This window comes from Echeneis naucrates, chromosome 22 (assembly GCF_900963305.1).
Source record: "Echeneis naucrates chromosome 22, fEcheNa1.1, whole genome shotgun sequence".
Classification (NCBI taxonomy): domain Eukaryota; kingdom Metazoa; phylum Chordata; class Actinopteri; order Carangiformes; family Echeneidae; genus Echeneis; species Echeneis naucrates.
Window position 1 is genome coordinate 15,352,155 of NC_042532.1, and position 18,054 is coordinate 15,370,208.

Below are 18,054 nucleotides of genomic sequence, written 5' to 3' on the forward strand. Positions count from 1 at the left end.
GCAAGTGTGCAAGAGATGTCCAATTGATGAATGTGTACCAATTTCTCTCCACTGAGGGCAGATCCTTCCTGTTGTACAGAGCTACATCTTTCTGTATTCCTCTCCCCTCCTGAGACAATGAACACATTGAGGCAAATTTGTTTCCACAGCCTGCGAATAAGAGACAGCCAGCTTTGTTTTGCACGAGTGTGCACATCATACAAATATTTGTGTGCTCGTGTGCGACAGATAAAGAACAAATGTGTTTGTGTACAAGCACACACAGATTTGTGTATCGATGTGCAAATGTGAGCTAGATGCCTGCGTCATACGTTCGACATGTGAGTCACTTGCTCCTGTGTGGGGCTTTAAGTAGTGAGTAAAAGCGCTCTACTCCCTCTCCCGTCTCCACTCTCGCTCTCTGGGGCCCGGACGCACAACCAGAGCTTCCTCCTCTGCCTTTCGTCCGTCCAACAGGTTGCTTTGTCAATAATGAATGCTCACAATGTACTGCATGTCCATGAGCCTGAAATGGGAGACAGGCTAAATGGGAGACAAACATGTGGCCACAATCACCTGCTTTCCTATTATTCTAGAAGAGCAATAAAACAAACAAGAATTACTCCCCTCCTCCTTTGTTGGTGTCTCTTCTCTGTCAGAAATCTCAACGCGATGAGACGACGGAGGCTGTATTTGATTAATAGCTCAGTCCAGAACTGTCTTCTTTGGAGGCCTGCTGGGATAATTGCAGGTGAGCCTTGGAGGAGATTGAGAACAGCAGCACAGAAAGAGATAAGTAAACACACAACTGACGTCTGCAGTTGATGACTAACACTGTAGTGACTCCAGTTCCCTCAGTGTTTCTTCAGAGCTGCTGGAATAAAGGTTGCTGTGAGAGCTCTGTTGGTTAACTCTAATCATTCTCACTGAGCCATAAAACATGGACAAATATTCTTTATCCAAACAGGATATCACTGCTCCCTGTGTGCACAAGCCAGATTTAGATTAATTTGGGAACGTGTCAGGGTTTGCCAAGATGTAAACAGATGTAGAGCGCTTACTCTTTTGCTTTGTTATTTTTAAGATGTCACTGACATGGGAGTTCTTTGACATGGAAAGGGGGCAAAAAGAAAAAGAAAAAAAAAAAAAGCAAAGAAACACTAGAAAAAAAATCTATTTTGTTGCATTGTGCAGCTGTTTTTGGACCTATTCCACCATCTAGTGGCAAAGCACGTGCTGTAACACACTACAGTTGGACACCGAGGATGCGTCCTAATAACAGAGATCACAAGAGGTCAGTAAAACACATTTGTCTTTAGTAACACCAGTGCATCAGTGAGAAAATGGGAAATACAATGCTGAATAAACTGTACAGATGAGAGATGCTCATCATCACATATCTGATTAACTTCACTTTTGAAAAACACAAAATAAAATATAGACAATGAAAAAATTCTTTACTATATATATATATATTTAAATGGCAGTTGAAACCTCATTGGCACCAAATGGAAGAAAAATAAAATAGGGCTCATTAGTACAGAGATGCAGACAGAGGTAGATTTAAATGAAACAAAGAGGAATTAGAAATTGGGACTCTGAAAGCCACTTGAAAGGCCATTTTGTAAATGAATACTGAAGAGTATAAAAACATAGAAGGAATGACGACATTTAATTAAATACAGATTACTTGACAATATACGTGTAGCACCTTATTATTGCAGGAGTCACTGTCATGCCAATAGGTTTTCTGTCTCACTTGTTCCCCAGTAGATGTACAGATATAGTTCTTCCTCAACATTTCCATTCAATACCAGGAGCAGGACCCACGACAGCAGGGATATATGAGGAGTTTTCACGTTGCAGTGTTTTTTTTCCCATTTAATGCACTTAACCCTCTCTTGAAAAAGCAGCACCACTTCAAACTGTGTTCAGTACTTGAGGCTCCAGCAGTTTTTGTCCTCATCCTACGTGGCTCCATCCTCCTCGTCCTCTGGCTCTGGCAGGCTGCCAGGACAGGGCTCCATGGTAACAGCGATGCCCATGCCGCTGCGTCCAACGGGCATCTCGGTCACACACGTCCATTCATTTCTTTCTGGACAGTAACACTCGATGCTGGACAGGAAGCCGTGCTGATTGAAGCCCCCTGAATGATAACAGGCACGTGTTTAATGAAGCTGTTGATGGAGCAATTAGGGACTGTTCACCAGTTGTGTCAATGAATAATTAAATTCAATTATTTTACAATTTATATTCCCCTCATAGATGGATTCATGAAATTATTTTTTTTAAAGGCAATTATTACCTTTTGATTTTACATTCATATAATTAAACAATATGGTTGGTTATTACTTCTTGATGTGATATGTCATTTGCCTGCTGTATGTCTGTTTACCATTGACAGTGGAACCACACCTTCCTCGATTTAATTAAACAATACAGAGTCATCGAGCCACATTGGAGATAAAATAATGCTCTCTACACTGAAGTAACAACATTTCTCTGGTCACCTCTTGACCTGACAGTCTACTAATGATTCTGATTTATGAAAAATATTATTATTATTATTTTCCATTCCAAGTGTCTCAACATGAAGTTGTGATATTCAGGATTTTTCTATTTGCATGAGCCCGAAAAATATATTTAAAGTGATCAGAGAGGCTGATATCAACATATTTCATTCAACATTTCATCAGACTACAAAGGCCCTGAACACATGAAATAGTTTATGTACTAGTTAGTAATGAAAATATGAAAAGGACTTGACTTTGGACAACCAGGAGACGAAAAAAGAATTTTATCGATGTGTTTTGATTAGGGATGCACTGATACTGGGTACGAGTACTCGCAAGGCAGGAAGCGACAATTCATGTCAACAGTGTGGAACTACTTTCAGGTAAATGAGAGCGACAAAAAGGGTTAGTGCCACGTTTAAAGCATTTTTGTTAAATGTCAGTACGCAGTATATGACAAAGTTTTACTGACATCTTGCAGTATTTGTGGCAGTGCCATGTTTATAAAAGCACTAATGTTGAATATCAGTATATGACAATTTTGTTAAATTTGTGTGTGTCACAAATTTCACCACAATACCATGTACAAAAAAAAATTATACTGAGGATTCCACAGTATGCTCTACGGCAATAATAAAAAAAATATATATTTTAAGTGTAATGTTGTAAGTACTTTGTATCAGTATCAGTGAGTACTCAAATGTAAAATGGAAAAAAGTGGCATCGGTGCATCCCTAGTTTTGAAGATGTAACTGACCAAGGACAAAGATGCATCTCTGGTGGACCGTCACTCCGTGTGCGCTGCGGCAGTATTGCATGGACGCCCTCGGCTCCCAAACATTCCTGGCTATATTGTAACGCTCCACAGATGCCAACTGGTTCCTCCCGTCGTAGCCACCTATAGCGTATAGGTACGAGTTCACACACACCAGCCCTGTAAAAACAGGGAGGGGAATGAAAGGAAGGCTCATTTCCTTCCCTGAGAAATACATTGATGCCATCCTTACATTTGTACTGCAAATATGTTGGTGAAACCAGAAGGTGGGCTTAGCTTAGCATTAAACCTGAAAATGTGAAGCCGGCTAGCTTGGCTCTGACTGAAGAAAATGTGATCTAAGCTTTAGATGTATTTATAATAAGTTACCTAGCTGCTGGTAATAATCTAACTTTGAATGTACATATATGAGAGGGATATCAATCATCTTCTCTAACTCTGCAAGAATGTGATAAGGGTATTTCCCAAAACGTCAAAACTATTCCTATGAACCGCCAACGTACACGCAGACAATTAAAATGACACCATTGGTTGGACTGAAGCCCACACTCACCTAGTCCGCTGCGTAAAGTGCTCATGGGAGCCAGTTGGTGCCAGGTGTTGGTGTCAGGCTGGTATTTCTCAGCAGTGTTCCACCGGTTCTGTCCATCATACCCGCCTACCACATAGAGGGCCCCCCCACACGCTGCCACACCAGCCCCTAGACGAGCCACCGTCATCGGGCAAACAAAGGACCAGCAGTTTGATTCTGGATCCCACCTGCAAGTCAATGGGCGGTTGCACAGAGCTTGTAATCAACAGTATTCAAAAATGTGTTGACAACTTCTGATCCCAACACATACTGTCAGTGCTGTAAAACTTTTAAGCATTCAGATGGCTGTGAGCTTTAACCCTCTCAATCTACACAAGCCTGTCAATTTTAAGTGGATTAGTTTAAGCTGCCAACCATGTTTGGCAACTATTGACGAGCATTATTTGAATCCAAAGAGGCTGTAACCACCATGAGCAGACGAGGCAAGTCACTCTGCAGCTCTGTGTAGTTTGACAGACAAAGCTTTTCTATCCATGGCCAAAATGATATTGCAAAAAGCAGCTTCTTCAACATCAACAACAAAAGCCACCAAAAAAAAACCACTGAACTGCTAATGACCCTGTGCTCTGAGCCCTGATGTTGTTGCATAATGCATCTGGCATAATGCCCCCCCGCCGCCGCCTGTTGCTTGGATTCATTTGGGAAACATCCTTAAGAGCAGCGCCCCCTTTTCCAATGACTGTTCTAATCTGCTTTGATGTGTCTTGCAATGGATTTTCATTTCAATAGTTTTATCAGCTTCCATTATATTCAGCAGCTTCTCATGAAAAGGCTTCCAAAGTGGCGTGTGATGAGTTCTAATAATTCTCTTGTGACTGGCATGTTTTAGAAATCTATACCTGTTCAATATAAAAATGCATTAAAGCTACCTTTGAAGAAGGGTTCTTTAGATATGGAAATGAAAGCTAATGGTATCAAGAGATGCTGTCATTCTCAGCCTCACCAGTTTTTTTTTTTGTCGTTTTTTTTTTTTTTTTTTTTTAGTAATTGATTCAAACTGATTTATAGCAGAATAAGAACTCCTCCCTGCTCTGCAGTGGAGGCAACAAGATGTAAAGGGTTCCCAATGCAATCAACATTCCTGGGAAGTGTGCCTCGACATGTTTTGAAACAGTCTATGTCATGGTCTAATTAGGCTAAGAAGGATACCTGAGAACTTCTCTTCAGGTTGAATGGCAGCTATTCATTTGAAGTCTCTCGTGCCATTATCCATACTTACTCTGAGGTAACTGCACTTAATCTTCAAACGCGTACATATGAGGAACGAAATTTGCGCTCATTATGTTCATCTCTAGTAAATAAGGTGTCATTAAAATCAAATTACATCTTGAGTGCTTGGCGGAACAAATACACACAAACGGTGAGCATGTTGGAGCTGCCTAACCTTTCCACCGTGTTGTGATGCGTCGAGCCCTGGGAGCCTCCGACGGCGTAGATGCAGCCGTCCACCATGCCCACCCCGACTCTGTTCCTGGGGATGTTGAGTGAGGCTCGCTGGCTCCACTGGTTGGTCATTGGGTTATAGCAGCACAGGGCACTGGACTCTGTATTGTTTTGAAGTGACAAGTTCCTGCCCCCAACCTGGATTCATGAAAAGATGGATTAGGGAAAGAGACTGTGGGTTTTTACAAACAACAGTCATTTTGGAACCAAGGGGCATAATCAGAAAAGTTAGAAATTGGAATTAAATATCACAAAAAAAAACCCTGTTTAAACTATTTCCACTTCACACTAATTATAGATAAGTGTATGAGGTTGTATCTTCTGATCCGGTAGAATGACATCGGGCTACATCTGCACCTGTGGAGAGCTCGGCCCCGGTTTGGGTGGAGGGGGGTGGAGGGAGAACAGGGGATGGATGTCTGGGGGCAGTGGGCCTGGCCATTGTGGTGGGCTGTGGCTCGCCCCATCTGGCCATGGGGGCCCCTGTTGGGGGCCTTGCAGAGTCTCTAGCTTGCAGGGGGGGGGGTGTGCTCAGCGGGCCTGGGGTCCTTTGTCCCTCCTGTGTCTCTGTGGGCTGCCTCCAGTCGGGGGTTGCTGCTCCGGTGCTTTCCTGTGGGCTGGGCCTGTGGCTGTCTGGGGGGGGGGCTCTCTGTGCTCTGATGGCTCGGTCCTGAATTGCCTACTTTCCTGGGCTGGGGGCGTGTTGTTTCGGCCCCCCACATCAGCTAGAGCTAGCTACCCACAGCATCCAATGACAAACTGTAGCATATACACACTCATACATTCATTTTAAATTATATTAAACACTGGAAATCCTGCGACCAATGCTCTCATCGTTTCTGTTGATATTGGTATTGGTGTTGCTGTTGTTGCTGTGCCCCCCCAGGAGGAGTATGTCAGATGCCTCCTTTGCAGAGTAAAACTATTTCAGCACAACAAGACACCAGGAGCCTTCATACCGCCTGGCCCAGCTGCTGAACAGGGAAAAAAAAAGTTATGACATCGTGCTACCTACAGTGTATAGCAGTCCAAACAGCGTGCAGGCTCCCAAGCCACTGCATGGAGTGGCCATGTCAGCTAGTTTTAACCAGACATTCCTCCTGGGATCATAAGCCTCCATGGAGGCCAGCGAATGCTGCCGGTATCTAAAGAGAAAGGAAATAAAGAGTGTGGAAATAATTGCACAAATGAGCATCGTAAAATAAGAATTTTTACTGGGTATATGCCATATAATGTAGAAGTTGCGTACGATAATACCTTGCTTATGTATGCTTTCTAAAAAAAATTAAATAAAAACCACAGTTTGGGAGAAAAGGCAAGTCACTTAATTTGCTAATACATCAGTCATTCTCCCATTTTTCCTGTGCTTCTACAACAGAATTTATGACAAACAATTGAAGTTTATGTTGCTTTGTTTAGAGATAAAAACCAGATTAGCTGTTAAATAGCTGAGATCAGTTTAATAGGCATGGTCCAAGTCCAAATCCGATTTATGAAAAACAAAGATGGATTACAGATGGTTTTATCTCAACGAAGAACTGAAGAACGCCCCGTACTGCGGGGGCAAAAGTGTACCAACGTGAAGAACGCCACAATACATGAGGGGCTTCCAAAAAAACAAAACAAGGAGGATTTCTACATGGATTTATATACAGCACCTCTGGAGAGAGGAGGATGGGGGAAAAAAAAAAAAACGAACAGCCACAGGGTGGCAGACTTAGACACCATCTGGATCCAAATGTCAGCGCAAAACAAGCACACACAAACTTGTGGTATTGTAAGCTGTCATCAAATCATATTGATCATAATCAGTTCATGTTTATCAATGTGAGAAATGAATCACCAAAATGTTTGTGATAGCCTGTCATGTGTCTTAGTGAAGATTTACAGGAAAGTAAAAGCATATACGTTACCTACCCGCCAGCCACATAGATGAGCTGAGTTCCACGGTTCGGTGCAGGAGGCAACTTCCTGAGTGTCATATCCTGGAATATTTTAGACAGGAAGTCCTTACAGGAATTGGCCTGGGGGCAAAATAAAGGACAGAAAGAGTTTGTAACGAAGTCATTTCTTAGTTTATATACCAGTATAGTTTCAACAAACTAATTTGTTGTTCTGCCCGGGTCTCTTTTTTTTTTTATTGGCATGTTTACTACAGTTTGTATAATTGATTCTTTAGAAAGATAAAAAGATTTAGTCATTGTCTGAGGCTGGAGTTACCTTACTGAGGATGGGGCAGGACAGGAGCTGGTTTTTCAGGAACTTAGGAGGCAGAGCGTAGATGTGAACTGCATTCAGCAGGGCATGTAGATACTGGGCTCTCCCCTCCATGTCCCAGCCAACCCAGTCAGTACAGGCCTTATAAACCTAACGGGGATAATATCACACATATTCATATGTGATCAGAGTCACAGATCTAAATGATGGTTACACCAACAGACATGCAGAACGGAAACATCTTTCAAAATAAAAGCTCCATCTGAGCTTGCACTGTGCCAATACAATCAAACAACCAATACAAAATGAATACAAATGAAGTAAATGACGCACGTCTGTTTGTCATGTTTTCATTTGGTCCTTTAATGAAGTGTTTCTCAAACGGTGGGGCACGTGTGACCCTGGCGAACAGGCTTTAGCTGATGTCTTAACTTTTTTATTGCCGCACCAAATCAAAGTGTAATTGCACACCCGCGACAGTCGGTGGCAGTGGAGCTTTCATGTGGCGTGCCATTAAATGTTGGGCGATGAATAAACACACACACAAAAATAAAAAGCTATCTGCAAAATTTCTTTTATTCGTTTTCTTTTTGTAGGTTAAACTGTTTTATTTGCATCCAGCATAAAAACCGCAACCAAATCAAGTCATGAAGCTGAATTGATGTGGTGACCTCCAACAGGGAAAAAAGCCAAGAGGGGGAAAGACAGAAAGAAAAACGGTTAAAGTATTTTAATTTATTGCGCTCCTGAGGTAATGATTCTATTCATTGATTTTATTTTAGTTTATTTTGCAGTGATAATTGGTTCAAGCAGTTGCTGTTGTGTAAGTTTGTACTATAACTTATTTCCTGGAGACTGATGCAGCCGTGGCATTCACTGTGTTGGTTGAAAAGCGTTTGAGGTTCAGCAGGACTTGAACCTTGTTGAAGTTAATGCAAATTGATGCGCTTTTAATCATTTGTGAAAATGTATTTGCTGCTGACCCGGTGCCTGCCAGGGGCTTTCCGTTCAGACAGAGACGGCTTCAGTCTGACCTCAGAATCGAGCTGAGAGCCACAGTGGAGTAGCTGAGGTCCATGAAGAGCAGACCGGCAACAAAGTGCAAGCTCAGGAAAACTACAAGAAGAGCTGGATGTAACTAAGAGCGATTACTCCAGTACAAACGGAGCGGCTGGAGAAAAAGATGGTGGGTCACAATGTGAAAACAGATTGAAAAACAGGGTTAATAAAGTTAATCATTTTATAAGTGGATCTGTTTTGTTTTTTTTTTAGTTTTCTTTGATTTGAATAAGCATTCAGTGTTAGGGAGAGGTGTACTTGCAACAATTTTATAGACAAACACAACACTGTAGGATTAATAGTATACTAATACTATACTGCAATACTTATAGTAATTTTTAATTGCTTTAGGGGAGGGGCTAACAGAAACCACTGCTTTAATGTCACACACCTCGGACTCACAGAGCACCTTGAGACTGTCCTGACTGATGAGCTCCAGCAGCTGGCAGTGAGACAGGCTGAAAAACTCGTCCTCCTTAGTCACCTGAGGGACACAAAAACATCAGGTCATGGGAATTTTTCTTGATCATAAGTGTTATTGTCATGAATTACAGATGAGATAGTTAAAGTGCATTGACACGTTGGTTACACAGGCAACATCCATCACTTCAAGATCAGCCACATGGGAAGAAAGAACATATACAAATGTAATGTAAATATAAAGTATGGGCACTGTGCTACAAGCAAAGGGGCCAGTCTTTGGTTTGAGACAACCAAGGCTGCACTGCTCCAGATTTATCAGAACAAAGCAGTACGGCTTTGCTGCTGACCCGGTGCCTGCCAGGGGCTTTCCGTTCAGACAGAGAATGCTTCAGTCTGACCTCAGCATCGAGCTGAGAGCCACAGTGGAGTAGCTGAGGTCCATGAAGAGCAGACCGGCAACAAAGTGCAAGCTCAGGAAAACTACAAGAGCTGGATGTAACTAAGAGCGATTACTCCAGTACAAACGGAGCGGCTGGAGAAAAAGATGGCACAACTTTCACCTGGTGCGAGCATGTGCGCTTTTTCAGAGATGGACCAAATGAGGCCATCACTGTGACAATGCTAAAATACACTGAATCAGCATGGTGTCTACACAGGTATGTGTCTAGGTAGATGCACACAATTTAACACATGGTTATAGGTGGTGTTGGATCATTCGTAAAGCTTCTTTATGCAAGGAAAAAGAGAGAGAGGACAGGTTGGATTCAGTGCAGCAGGATGAGGCTTTAACCGTATGTGCTTTATCCGGTGAGCCATTGGGGCAAACTATTCAGAGGGTATCACAACATTACAGAAACTGTCCATCTTTTCTTTCATGATACAATGCAGATTTCTTCACAGTCCTACTCAGAGGGATCTGTCATACAGGACCAGAAAAACCACCACATGGGTGCAGCATTGCATAACCCGACTAGGAATTACACGCACACACGTCTACTATATCTGCCTCTCACCTCATTGAAGTGTGTGTTGATATACTCTCGGCTTCTTTGGTGCAGTTCTGTGCAGCCAATCTCCTCGGCGAAGCGGGCGATGCCAATGACATTGGCTGGCTCCAGATGCTTAGTAAGGAAATCGCAGCACGCCTTGGCGACATCCTCCATCTGGTACCTTGTAGAAAAGAAGTGAAAAGAAGGAAACCATTATTTGTGCCTAAACATCGTGTGTGTAGAATGTATTTAGCTGGTGATAATACTGAAAGAGAAGCAGAGCGACAGAATACAGACATCTAAGACTGTGTGTCTTTTTCTAATGATCAGGATTATCATTCCTACAACATGCGCTACTGCTTATGTTTGTTTACCTCATAGCAGCCAAAAGAAGGTGCAATACACATTTCTCTCCCACTGTGATGTGGGAGGTGTAGGCGAAGTCAATGAGTCTCCCCACCACCTGGGGGCAAACGTCACGTAAGGTGATCTCCGAAGCTTGACACTCTTTAAAGCTGCTGGTGAACATGGCTCTGAAGTAAGGGCTGCAGGAGGCCAGAACAACCCTGTGCACCTGAAGGGAGAGGGGGGGGGGGGGTCATTAACTCCCATGAAATGTAATTAAATAACCAGTAGAGTGACTGGTGGCTTAAAACATTCATTGCCATATTACATATATTTTTGCTTCAAAGTTATTTAACCATTCATTCAATCTTTGCCAAAACAGTTACAGTTCCTTAACATTTCATTAAAATGTTAAGGAACATTAACATAGTTAAGTTAGCTACTTCTCGGCTAGTGTTTTCATTTAGAGGATGTCCCACCTTGAAGTCCACAGTTTTTTCCTTGTACGTGACGTGCAGAACCAGGTCACACAGCATTTCCTGCCTTCTGAACTCATCCATGACCCTCATGGATCGGGAAGCGTGGGTCTCGACCGTGTAATCAAGGTACCCAGACCCGTGCATGGAGGGGACAACGATGGCCGAGAAATCAGAGTCACGCGTGGGACGTTTCTTCCTCATTGGGCAATGCATTATGGGAGAAAATATGAGGTGCGCTCCAGAGTTATTACTTTTTCAGTCTCAAAACCTTCACTAGTTCTTGAGTTCTTATCCCACTGGGGTCAGATTGGAAATTTTTATGGCCTTTATTTCATCCATGTGAAGACTCCAGTGAGCAGATGTCTTTAGTTTCTGCATTTTTACGCAACACAAAAATCCATTCAGAGAGGAGACATTTCCAAAGAAAGTAGGGTAGAGAACTATGTGATGGTGCTATCCATTGGTGATCCCAGCAAGAGTCAGCAGGCAGAGCGAGCAGTCCGCAGGAGAAAACGCTTGCTGCATAAAAACAATTTGAGGTCATATGTTTTTCTGCACAAATATGATGGGTAAACAAACTTGCAGGCTGATGGTGAACCACATAATGTTCCCTCATCCACGGGTCTTGGCTCCAACATGACTGACAGCCTTTGTGTCACGACCAGACAGCTTCCAAAGCACAAGTCAAATCATCATAATTAAAATGCTGTTGGCCCACATTTTACAGGTTTCAGGTTTTTGGAAGTAACCCATTCTGACTTTCCAGGAAGTCCTCTGAAATTTGGTCCCACAGGAAGATGGAGAGGAGATTCTTTTGGGAAATATGTGCAGCTGCCAGGACCGCGTCCGCTGCAATGCTTATCCTGCATAGAAGATGGAAAGAACGGGGTCAGTCAAGGAGGATTTTTAAAATAGACTTTCAGTGGCATGAAAAGGAGCTAATGGAATCAAAATCTCATGCGCTTCCTTCTTGTATTTGCGTAAGTTTTTAGTCACACACACATAGTTTCACTTCCTTACAACTGCAACAGAAAAGATGTCTTCTGGTTAGCTGCTTAATGGTTGCTTTGGGCAACGTTTTGGCTCAAAAGATCATCCCATTCAGTCCGCAAAAAGGACCATTTCAAATAAAAGCACTGTCATTCATATGTAGTTTCATTTATTATTAACTACTAAATGGACATAAATTTATTTTGGAGTGGGCCCTCGAGGTGGAGAAAGCATTTACCCAGTGTAGGCTGAACTCTGGCAAAATCTAACATTTTAATAATAATCACTGAACCTCAAAATACTGTACGACTCACTTGCATCTAGTGTCCATTCATGACATTTTTAATATACCAGACATGCAGTAATAGTTTAAAACCTTAATCAAAATTAGGTTTTGAATAAAACAAGAAACAACAAATCCTCACATTTGAGAAAATGATATCCAATAAGTCAAAGTGTTCCAGATGTCAACTTTTGCAAGATCACAGGGCCCTAAAAGAGCTGGTCCATCCTCATTTTTTTCATTTTGAACTGATCAACCAAGCACTAAACTGTTAATACACTGCGTATGAGTCACAGAGAAGTGACAGATTCTGCAGAAAGCAGTCAACTGATAAACAGAAAGGACACACATTTCTAAAGTTTAAAGCCACAGATGGCATGAATGGCAGCCAAAGTAAACTTAAATGTACATACAGAGAAGTAGTGTGATTGCTTCCTAATGTCAGAGGAGCTTCATCTCTGTATTTTCAGAAACCTGTTGGGCAACCGCGCTTTTCTTAGCAAATCTCATTAGATACATTGGCTAGATCCGTCCCATCCAACTAGATTTTCCTTGGCCCGTGGCCCATCTGTCCACGGAATTTGGTTTAGGTTAGTTCACTACTTTTTGCATAGTCATGCTCGAAAACAAACAAACAAACAAAAAAAAAAAAACATGCGTGTGAAAACAATCATCCACTTAAGAGGACAGCATGTTATCATCCCTGGTCTTTGCATGTTAAGGTGAATCTGCCTTTCTACAGTCATTGTCAATAACCTGGATTAGGGAATGTAAAGCTTGAGTTTTGTTTTTTTTTACAGTTTCCTGACATGATGTAAGCACTGTGGTTCAGTGTAACATAATAATAAGGGTGTAAGTGGTGCATCTGTCTCCAGTCAAGCACTAATTAAGAGTCTCATTAGATTCTTGCCATTTAATAAGCCCCTGCTTTAAGTGGAAGACTCTAGGTAGTTAGCATGGAGACAAATTAAGTCTAACCGTTCTGGATCTGTGAGGCCTGTACAACTCATCTGAGAGGTTAACTTGCATAACGTGTTTATATATATATTTCAGCTGAGATTTACACAGGATTGGGAACGCAGCCTGAAAACAGGAAGTAGTATATACAGCTGGAACGCTGAGTGACTGTGACCCTCTGCAGATCTTGCCAATATGTCATGCAGATCAAACCAGTTTGCTGCATAATTCAGCAGTTCAGCTCTTCTCGGGAGGCAGTTACATAACAAAACAAAAGAATTACAGTTTCACATACAGGTGCCAAAAAGGGGCCACCGTCATTTCCATTAAATTTAACTAAAGATGACTGAATGACAGGGTGGTTTGTGGTCACGGGTTTGGTTCCCGGCCTGGGGCCTTTCTCTAAAGGCATCATGTTTGGGTTAATTGGTGATTCTGAAATTGTCTGTAGGTCTGAGTGACAGTGTGTGTGATTGTTGGTCTCTGTGTGTTGGACCTGTGATGGACAAGGTTGTACCCCACCCTGCGAAACCTACCAGTGCACTATCAACAACTTATGGTTTCACAGTTCATTACATCTTGGCAAGAATCTTTGGACAAAGCTATGTGAGAATATGTTAACCATCTCCTGACTGAGGCGTCTGATATGACACAGATATGAGAGTGATATTAGAGAGACTTCAAAGGACGCTGAGATCCTTCATTACAGAAGTGTGACTTAGCCTCACTGCTATGAGAAGAGTACGAGCACAAGAATTGTCTCCAGAAAAGTGGAAGTCCGAATGAAAAGGACAGATGCAACATGTAAAGTTTAAGAAATGCTGCATTTGGTAGAATCGGTTCAGCAACAGCTATGACGGAATCCAGGCTTTTTCTTTTATTTCACCATATTTAACCGGCTGATATAAAATACTGATCAAATATAGATGTAATGTCTAGAATTTTCTGGGCTAATTTTTTTTTTGTGCGATATGAGACCAGCGGTAGCTGAGCAGGCGGCTCACTGTGATTCAATTAGTGAGTTATTTGACTGTCAGGATCTCATTCACAAAGAAAGTGTGATCAGTGAGGACTGGTCATGTCACAGCCAGCATCTGATCCACTTAATAAGCAACAGCAACATACTACTTAGCTGTTATTCTGAAAATGCTCAAACGTATGGCGGTAAAATGCTTTTAATACGTCACTTTACACTGCAGAGGAGCAACAGGGAAATCTCTGCCTTCCACAGAGTGCCACAGCAAGAAGCCGAACAAATGAGCTCTGGAGCTCTGCTGCCTATTAAAGACAGCGCATCGATCTGTGCAAAGACCCTCTGAACCAACAGCAGTAGATCGGCTTTAGCAAACACTGAGCCCGCAACCTGTAAGAAAAACCACAGTGACCCCCAAAAAAAAAAAACAAAACACGAATACACCTGTTTTCTGTCACATACTGTTTTCACGTAGTCTTTTTCTCTACTTTACTGAGCAAACCACATAGAAAGTTTATTGCTGAGTTGTTCTGGTAGACTGCAGCTTTGCGTGGTTGCACAATCAAATCTGTTCAGCCTGTTTGCTGGTCATATGACCAAAATTGTGACGGAGGGGTTGGGGGTTGGGGGAGGAGAGGGGGGGCAGACATTTTGAGGACAATCTACAGTGAGCAGGAGGGAGAGTAACAAAAATCAGAGAGGAGAGTTTGATGGCAGTTAAAAAAAAAAAAAAGAAAAGAAAAGAAAAAAGCCACGATTAAGCTGAAGGAAGTACAAGAATGGAATAAAAGACAGGAAGTGAGGGAAATTAACACAGTGAGCTTCTCAGTTTTCCATAAAGGGCCATTGTGCCCGGATATATCAGCCTGTCCTACTCTCCTGATCAGGCTTTAAGAGGGTTAACAGTGAGCTACTGTGTAAACACAGTGTGCAGAGGTTGACTACTATATAAAGCATTGCTCAAGCCTGCTGGAACTCTGTGAGAACACAGCGACAAATTCTGGTCATTGATTTCGGTTTGGTTTTGCAATCGCTGTTTGACCGAGGTCCTGACCAGTAACGCTTCAGGTGGAAGAAGTGTTTACTTCTCAAATGGCTGTTTGCAAGTGAGAAGAGGAGCGAGCAGATGATTGGCTCACATTTAGAAAGCGAACCAAGCTGTGAGTCATCGGTTGACTAATTTGTGATATTCGTTGGTAGACATTTTTGCTTTAAAACCTAAAGAATGAATCATTATAAAATGACATACAGCCCAACTACTGTGCTGTAAATCAGCAGTGACACAAGCTTTTCTGCCATATCATCGTTCAGCTGCCGTAATAGCTGACAGGGGGTCAAAGGTTGCTGGTGACAGAGATGCTCTGGTATTTACTTCCTAAAAAGAAGCTCTGCATTATTAAGAATCACAACGGCACGCAAGTCAGTGACAAACCCTGAAGATCCTCATATTTTAAAAACATTAAATCTGGGGAGTTTGAAAATGAAATTGAAATTCCAGCAAAGTGCTGCACTGTTCGCAGTCTAAAATAACACAAGCAAGCAAATAGCCAATGCCGCCTCCTGCACACACACTTACCCATACCAGAAGTTGTGAATATAGAATGCTGATTTATCACTTCATAAAGAAACACTTCCTCGTCTGTGGTAGAAAAAAAAAAGTGTGTGCACAGAAACAGACGGAAATGATCAGTCCTATGCACTGCAGAAAAAATGTTCTGATTATTATTTGTCTCTTTTGGAAGCTGCAGTGAGTTTTGCGTAGCGGTGCGTTCATTCTACATCTGCAACTAATGTTCACGATCATTACTGATTACTTTTTACATGAATCAGGTAGCTGTGCCACTGGCTGGACTGGGAGCCACAAACCTAGAAATATTTCATCGACAAACCCAGAAGCTATAAAGTCTTCTTGCTGAATGATGACTGACATTATTCATCAGGTGATAGCAGCTTTTGACTAGTTAACTGACCTGCAACTAAATTTGATCTGGAGCTGTGCTGATAATCAATAAATCTATAAGTCAAGAGCAAAAGTTCCAACGTTTGGTGGTTCAAACCTCAAAAATGAGAGATTTTTCTGCTTTTCTCATCTTTAAAAAAAAAAAAAAAAAAAAAGGTTCAACAAAAAGATTATTCAACCAACCAGGAAAAAAAACTGGAGGGTGGATCAATAGTAGAAATAATTATATGTTTTATTATTATAGTTTGTTTTTTTAACAGTCAAACTCTGGATTTGTGACCGTTTGTTGAGCAAATCAAAGAGCCCATCAGGTCTTTCTCAACGTTTTATCCCATTTTAGACCAACTGAATAGTAAAGCAAACAACCAACAGATTCATTGCTAATGGCATCAATGTTGGCTTCATTTAAAATGTTAAATATATTCTAATCCACCAAATGCAACTGAAAGAAAAAGACCTTTTACAAACAGTCCGAAACACGAAGTGACAGTCTTTAAATATCTTGTTTACAGGCCACATTATATCAAATCTAACCTGCAGGAGGGAAAGCCAGGAAATACTGGAAGCAGATAAAGTTTGGCCGAAGAGATCATTTCAAAGATAAATCAGGGTGCATTTACAGTTTTATTTATTTATTTATGTTGGTGCATTGTTTAGAAATAGCAGCTAAAATATGGCAAACCGCAGCTCAGCTGAAGTTTCATTTCCCTGCCGGGAGTCTGCGCATTGTGGCGGGGAAATAAAGTGAGCGGCCGACACACAATAAGTAAATGTATTTAATGTTGGTGCTAAAATAACAAGTCACAAGTGCGACTGGAGGATCATATCCGCGACAGAGCCGCGTTTTTGGTGCTACAGTGATTTTCCGAACAACAATAATAATAAAAAAAGAAACTGAAAATGGGTGCGTCCGCTCGGCGCGCTGAACATTTCAGCAGCTGCTCATTTACTCACCGACAAACTGAGAGAGTCCAAACAAACACACAGGCAACCGGGCAGGGTTCAGACCGGGACCGGTCCGGTCCCAGCAGGGGCTCTGTCTGACGCTGAGGGTCCGGGTCCGGGTCCTGGTCCTGGTGCTGGTCCTGGTCGGGTGACCGGCACACGCGTCTTCCGCCAACTCACCGGGAGCTGCAAGCGACGCCGCCGGAGACCGTGCGGCTTCTGCGCCGCCGCCGCGAGACGTTCAAAGGCCGTGGGGCTGGAGGAGGAGGAGGAGGAGGAGGAGGAGAGGGGGGGGGATTACTGCACCGACATGACTCTGCAACTCTGGAGTAAACTCCAGACACTGTCAGAGGGGGGGTGCGCATGTTCAGAAACCGAAGTGAGAGACAGCAATCCTCAAAACTGAAAGTGACCCCCCCACCTCCGGTTCAGAGTCAGGAGCTACCGCAGGCTGCAGCAGCATGAAGAAAAACAACAAACTAAACAAACAAACAAAAATCCTCAGCTCCGGACCCACCCAAAGCAAGACACAGCAAGTCCAAACTACAATCGTGGAAATATTAATAAGTACATACTTTCTTTGTGACCGGAACATCCACAGGCTTTTTGTGGATGCAAACATTGTGACTACAACTAAACATCATGATCCAAAAATAAGAGAGAGAGATGATTTCTGTGCAGTCTCAAAGGGAGCACTGTCCTGACCTGAAATCCTGGACCCACCTTCAGGAAAAATGTTTCTCACCAAACATGCTATTGATTTCTAAAACCACTCTCCAATACTTCATAAATTATTCTTTCCCCAAAACGGTGAAATATCAGAATGAAATTAAACTGAGAGAAGGGAGATGACCTCCCATTTCTTTTATTTTTTTCGTTTGTTGGGTGTTGAGTCACGCATGTGTCATTTATTTCTCCGCTGCAGTTCTAAAAGAACGTGTTTAGAAGCCACAGTAAGATTTTATCAGTCTTTTAACATTATCCAGGTCCCATAAGACGGTAAAGAGGGATCCCCACAGTCCAAGGTGCGTCAAGGCCAAGTCTCATTTGTTTCCTGAGCAGTTTTGTAACATCTTGACTGTTCCAAAATTCAATCTAACAACAAAAAACTCGATCTGATTAAAATGATAGT

General features: G+C 42.3%; 1 protein-coding gene across 1 annotated transcript; it reads right to left on the minus strand.

The window, feature by feature from the left end:
• Window positions 1-1,279: 1,279 nt before the first annotated feature.
• Window positions 1,280-17,247, minus strand: keap1a (kelch-like ECH-associated protein 1a). The gene is made up of 12 exons (XM_029494570.1): window positions 16,932-17,247; window positions 10,815-11,677; window positions 10,365-10,564; window positions 10,015-10,171; window positions 8,970-9,062; window positions 7,523-7,669; window positions 7,220-7,326; window positions 6,318-6,447; window positions 5,244-5,440; window positions 3,821-4,026; window positions 3,250-3,426; window positions 1,280-2,125 (listed from the first exon to the last, which is right to left on the minus strand). The coding sequence occupies exons 2-12, from the start codon at window positions 11,025-11,027 to the stop codon at window positions 1,947-1,949; spliced, it is 1,806 nt and encodes a 601-aa protein (XP_029350430.1). The 5' UTR covers window positions 11,028-11,677; window positions 16,932-17,247; the 3' UTR covers window positions 1,280-1,946.
• Window positions 17,248-18,054: the final 807 nt, after the last annotated feature.

Bases quoted from the DNA above. Each gene is read 5' to 3' on its own strand.
- keap1a (XM_029494570.1), bottom strand. From the start codon at position 11,027: ATGCATTGCCCAATGAGGAAGAAACGTCCCACGCGTGACTCTGATTTC. The intron at 6,448-7,219 runs GTAGGTAACGTA...CTTTCTCTTTAG, and splicing joins CTCATCTATGTGGCTGGCGG to ATACCGGCAGCATTCGCTGG. The intron at 2,126-3,249 runs GTCAGTTACATC...GTTATCATTCAG, and splicing joins GAGATGCATCTTTGTCCTTG to GGGGCTTCAATCAGCACGGC.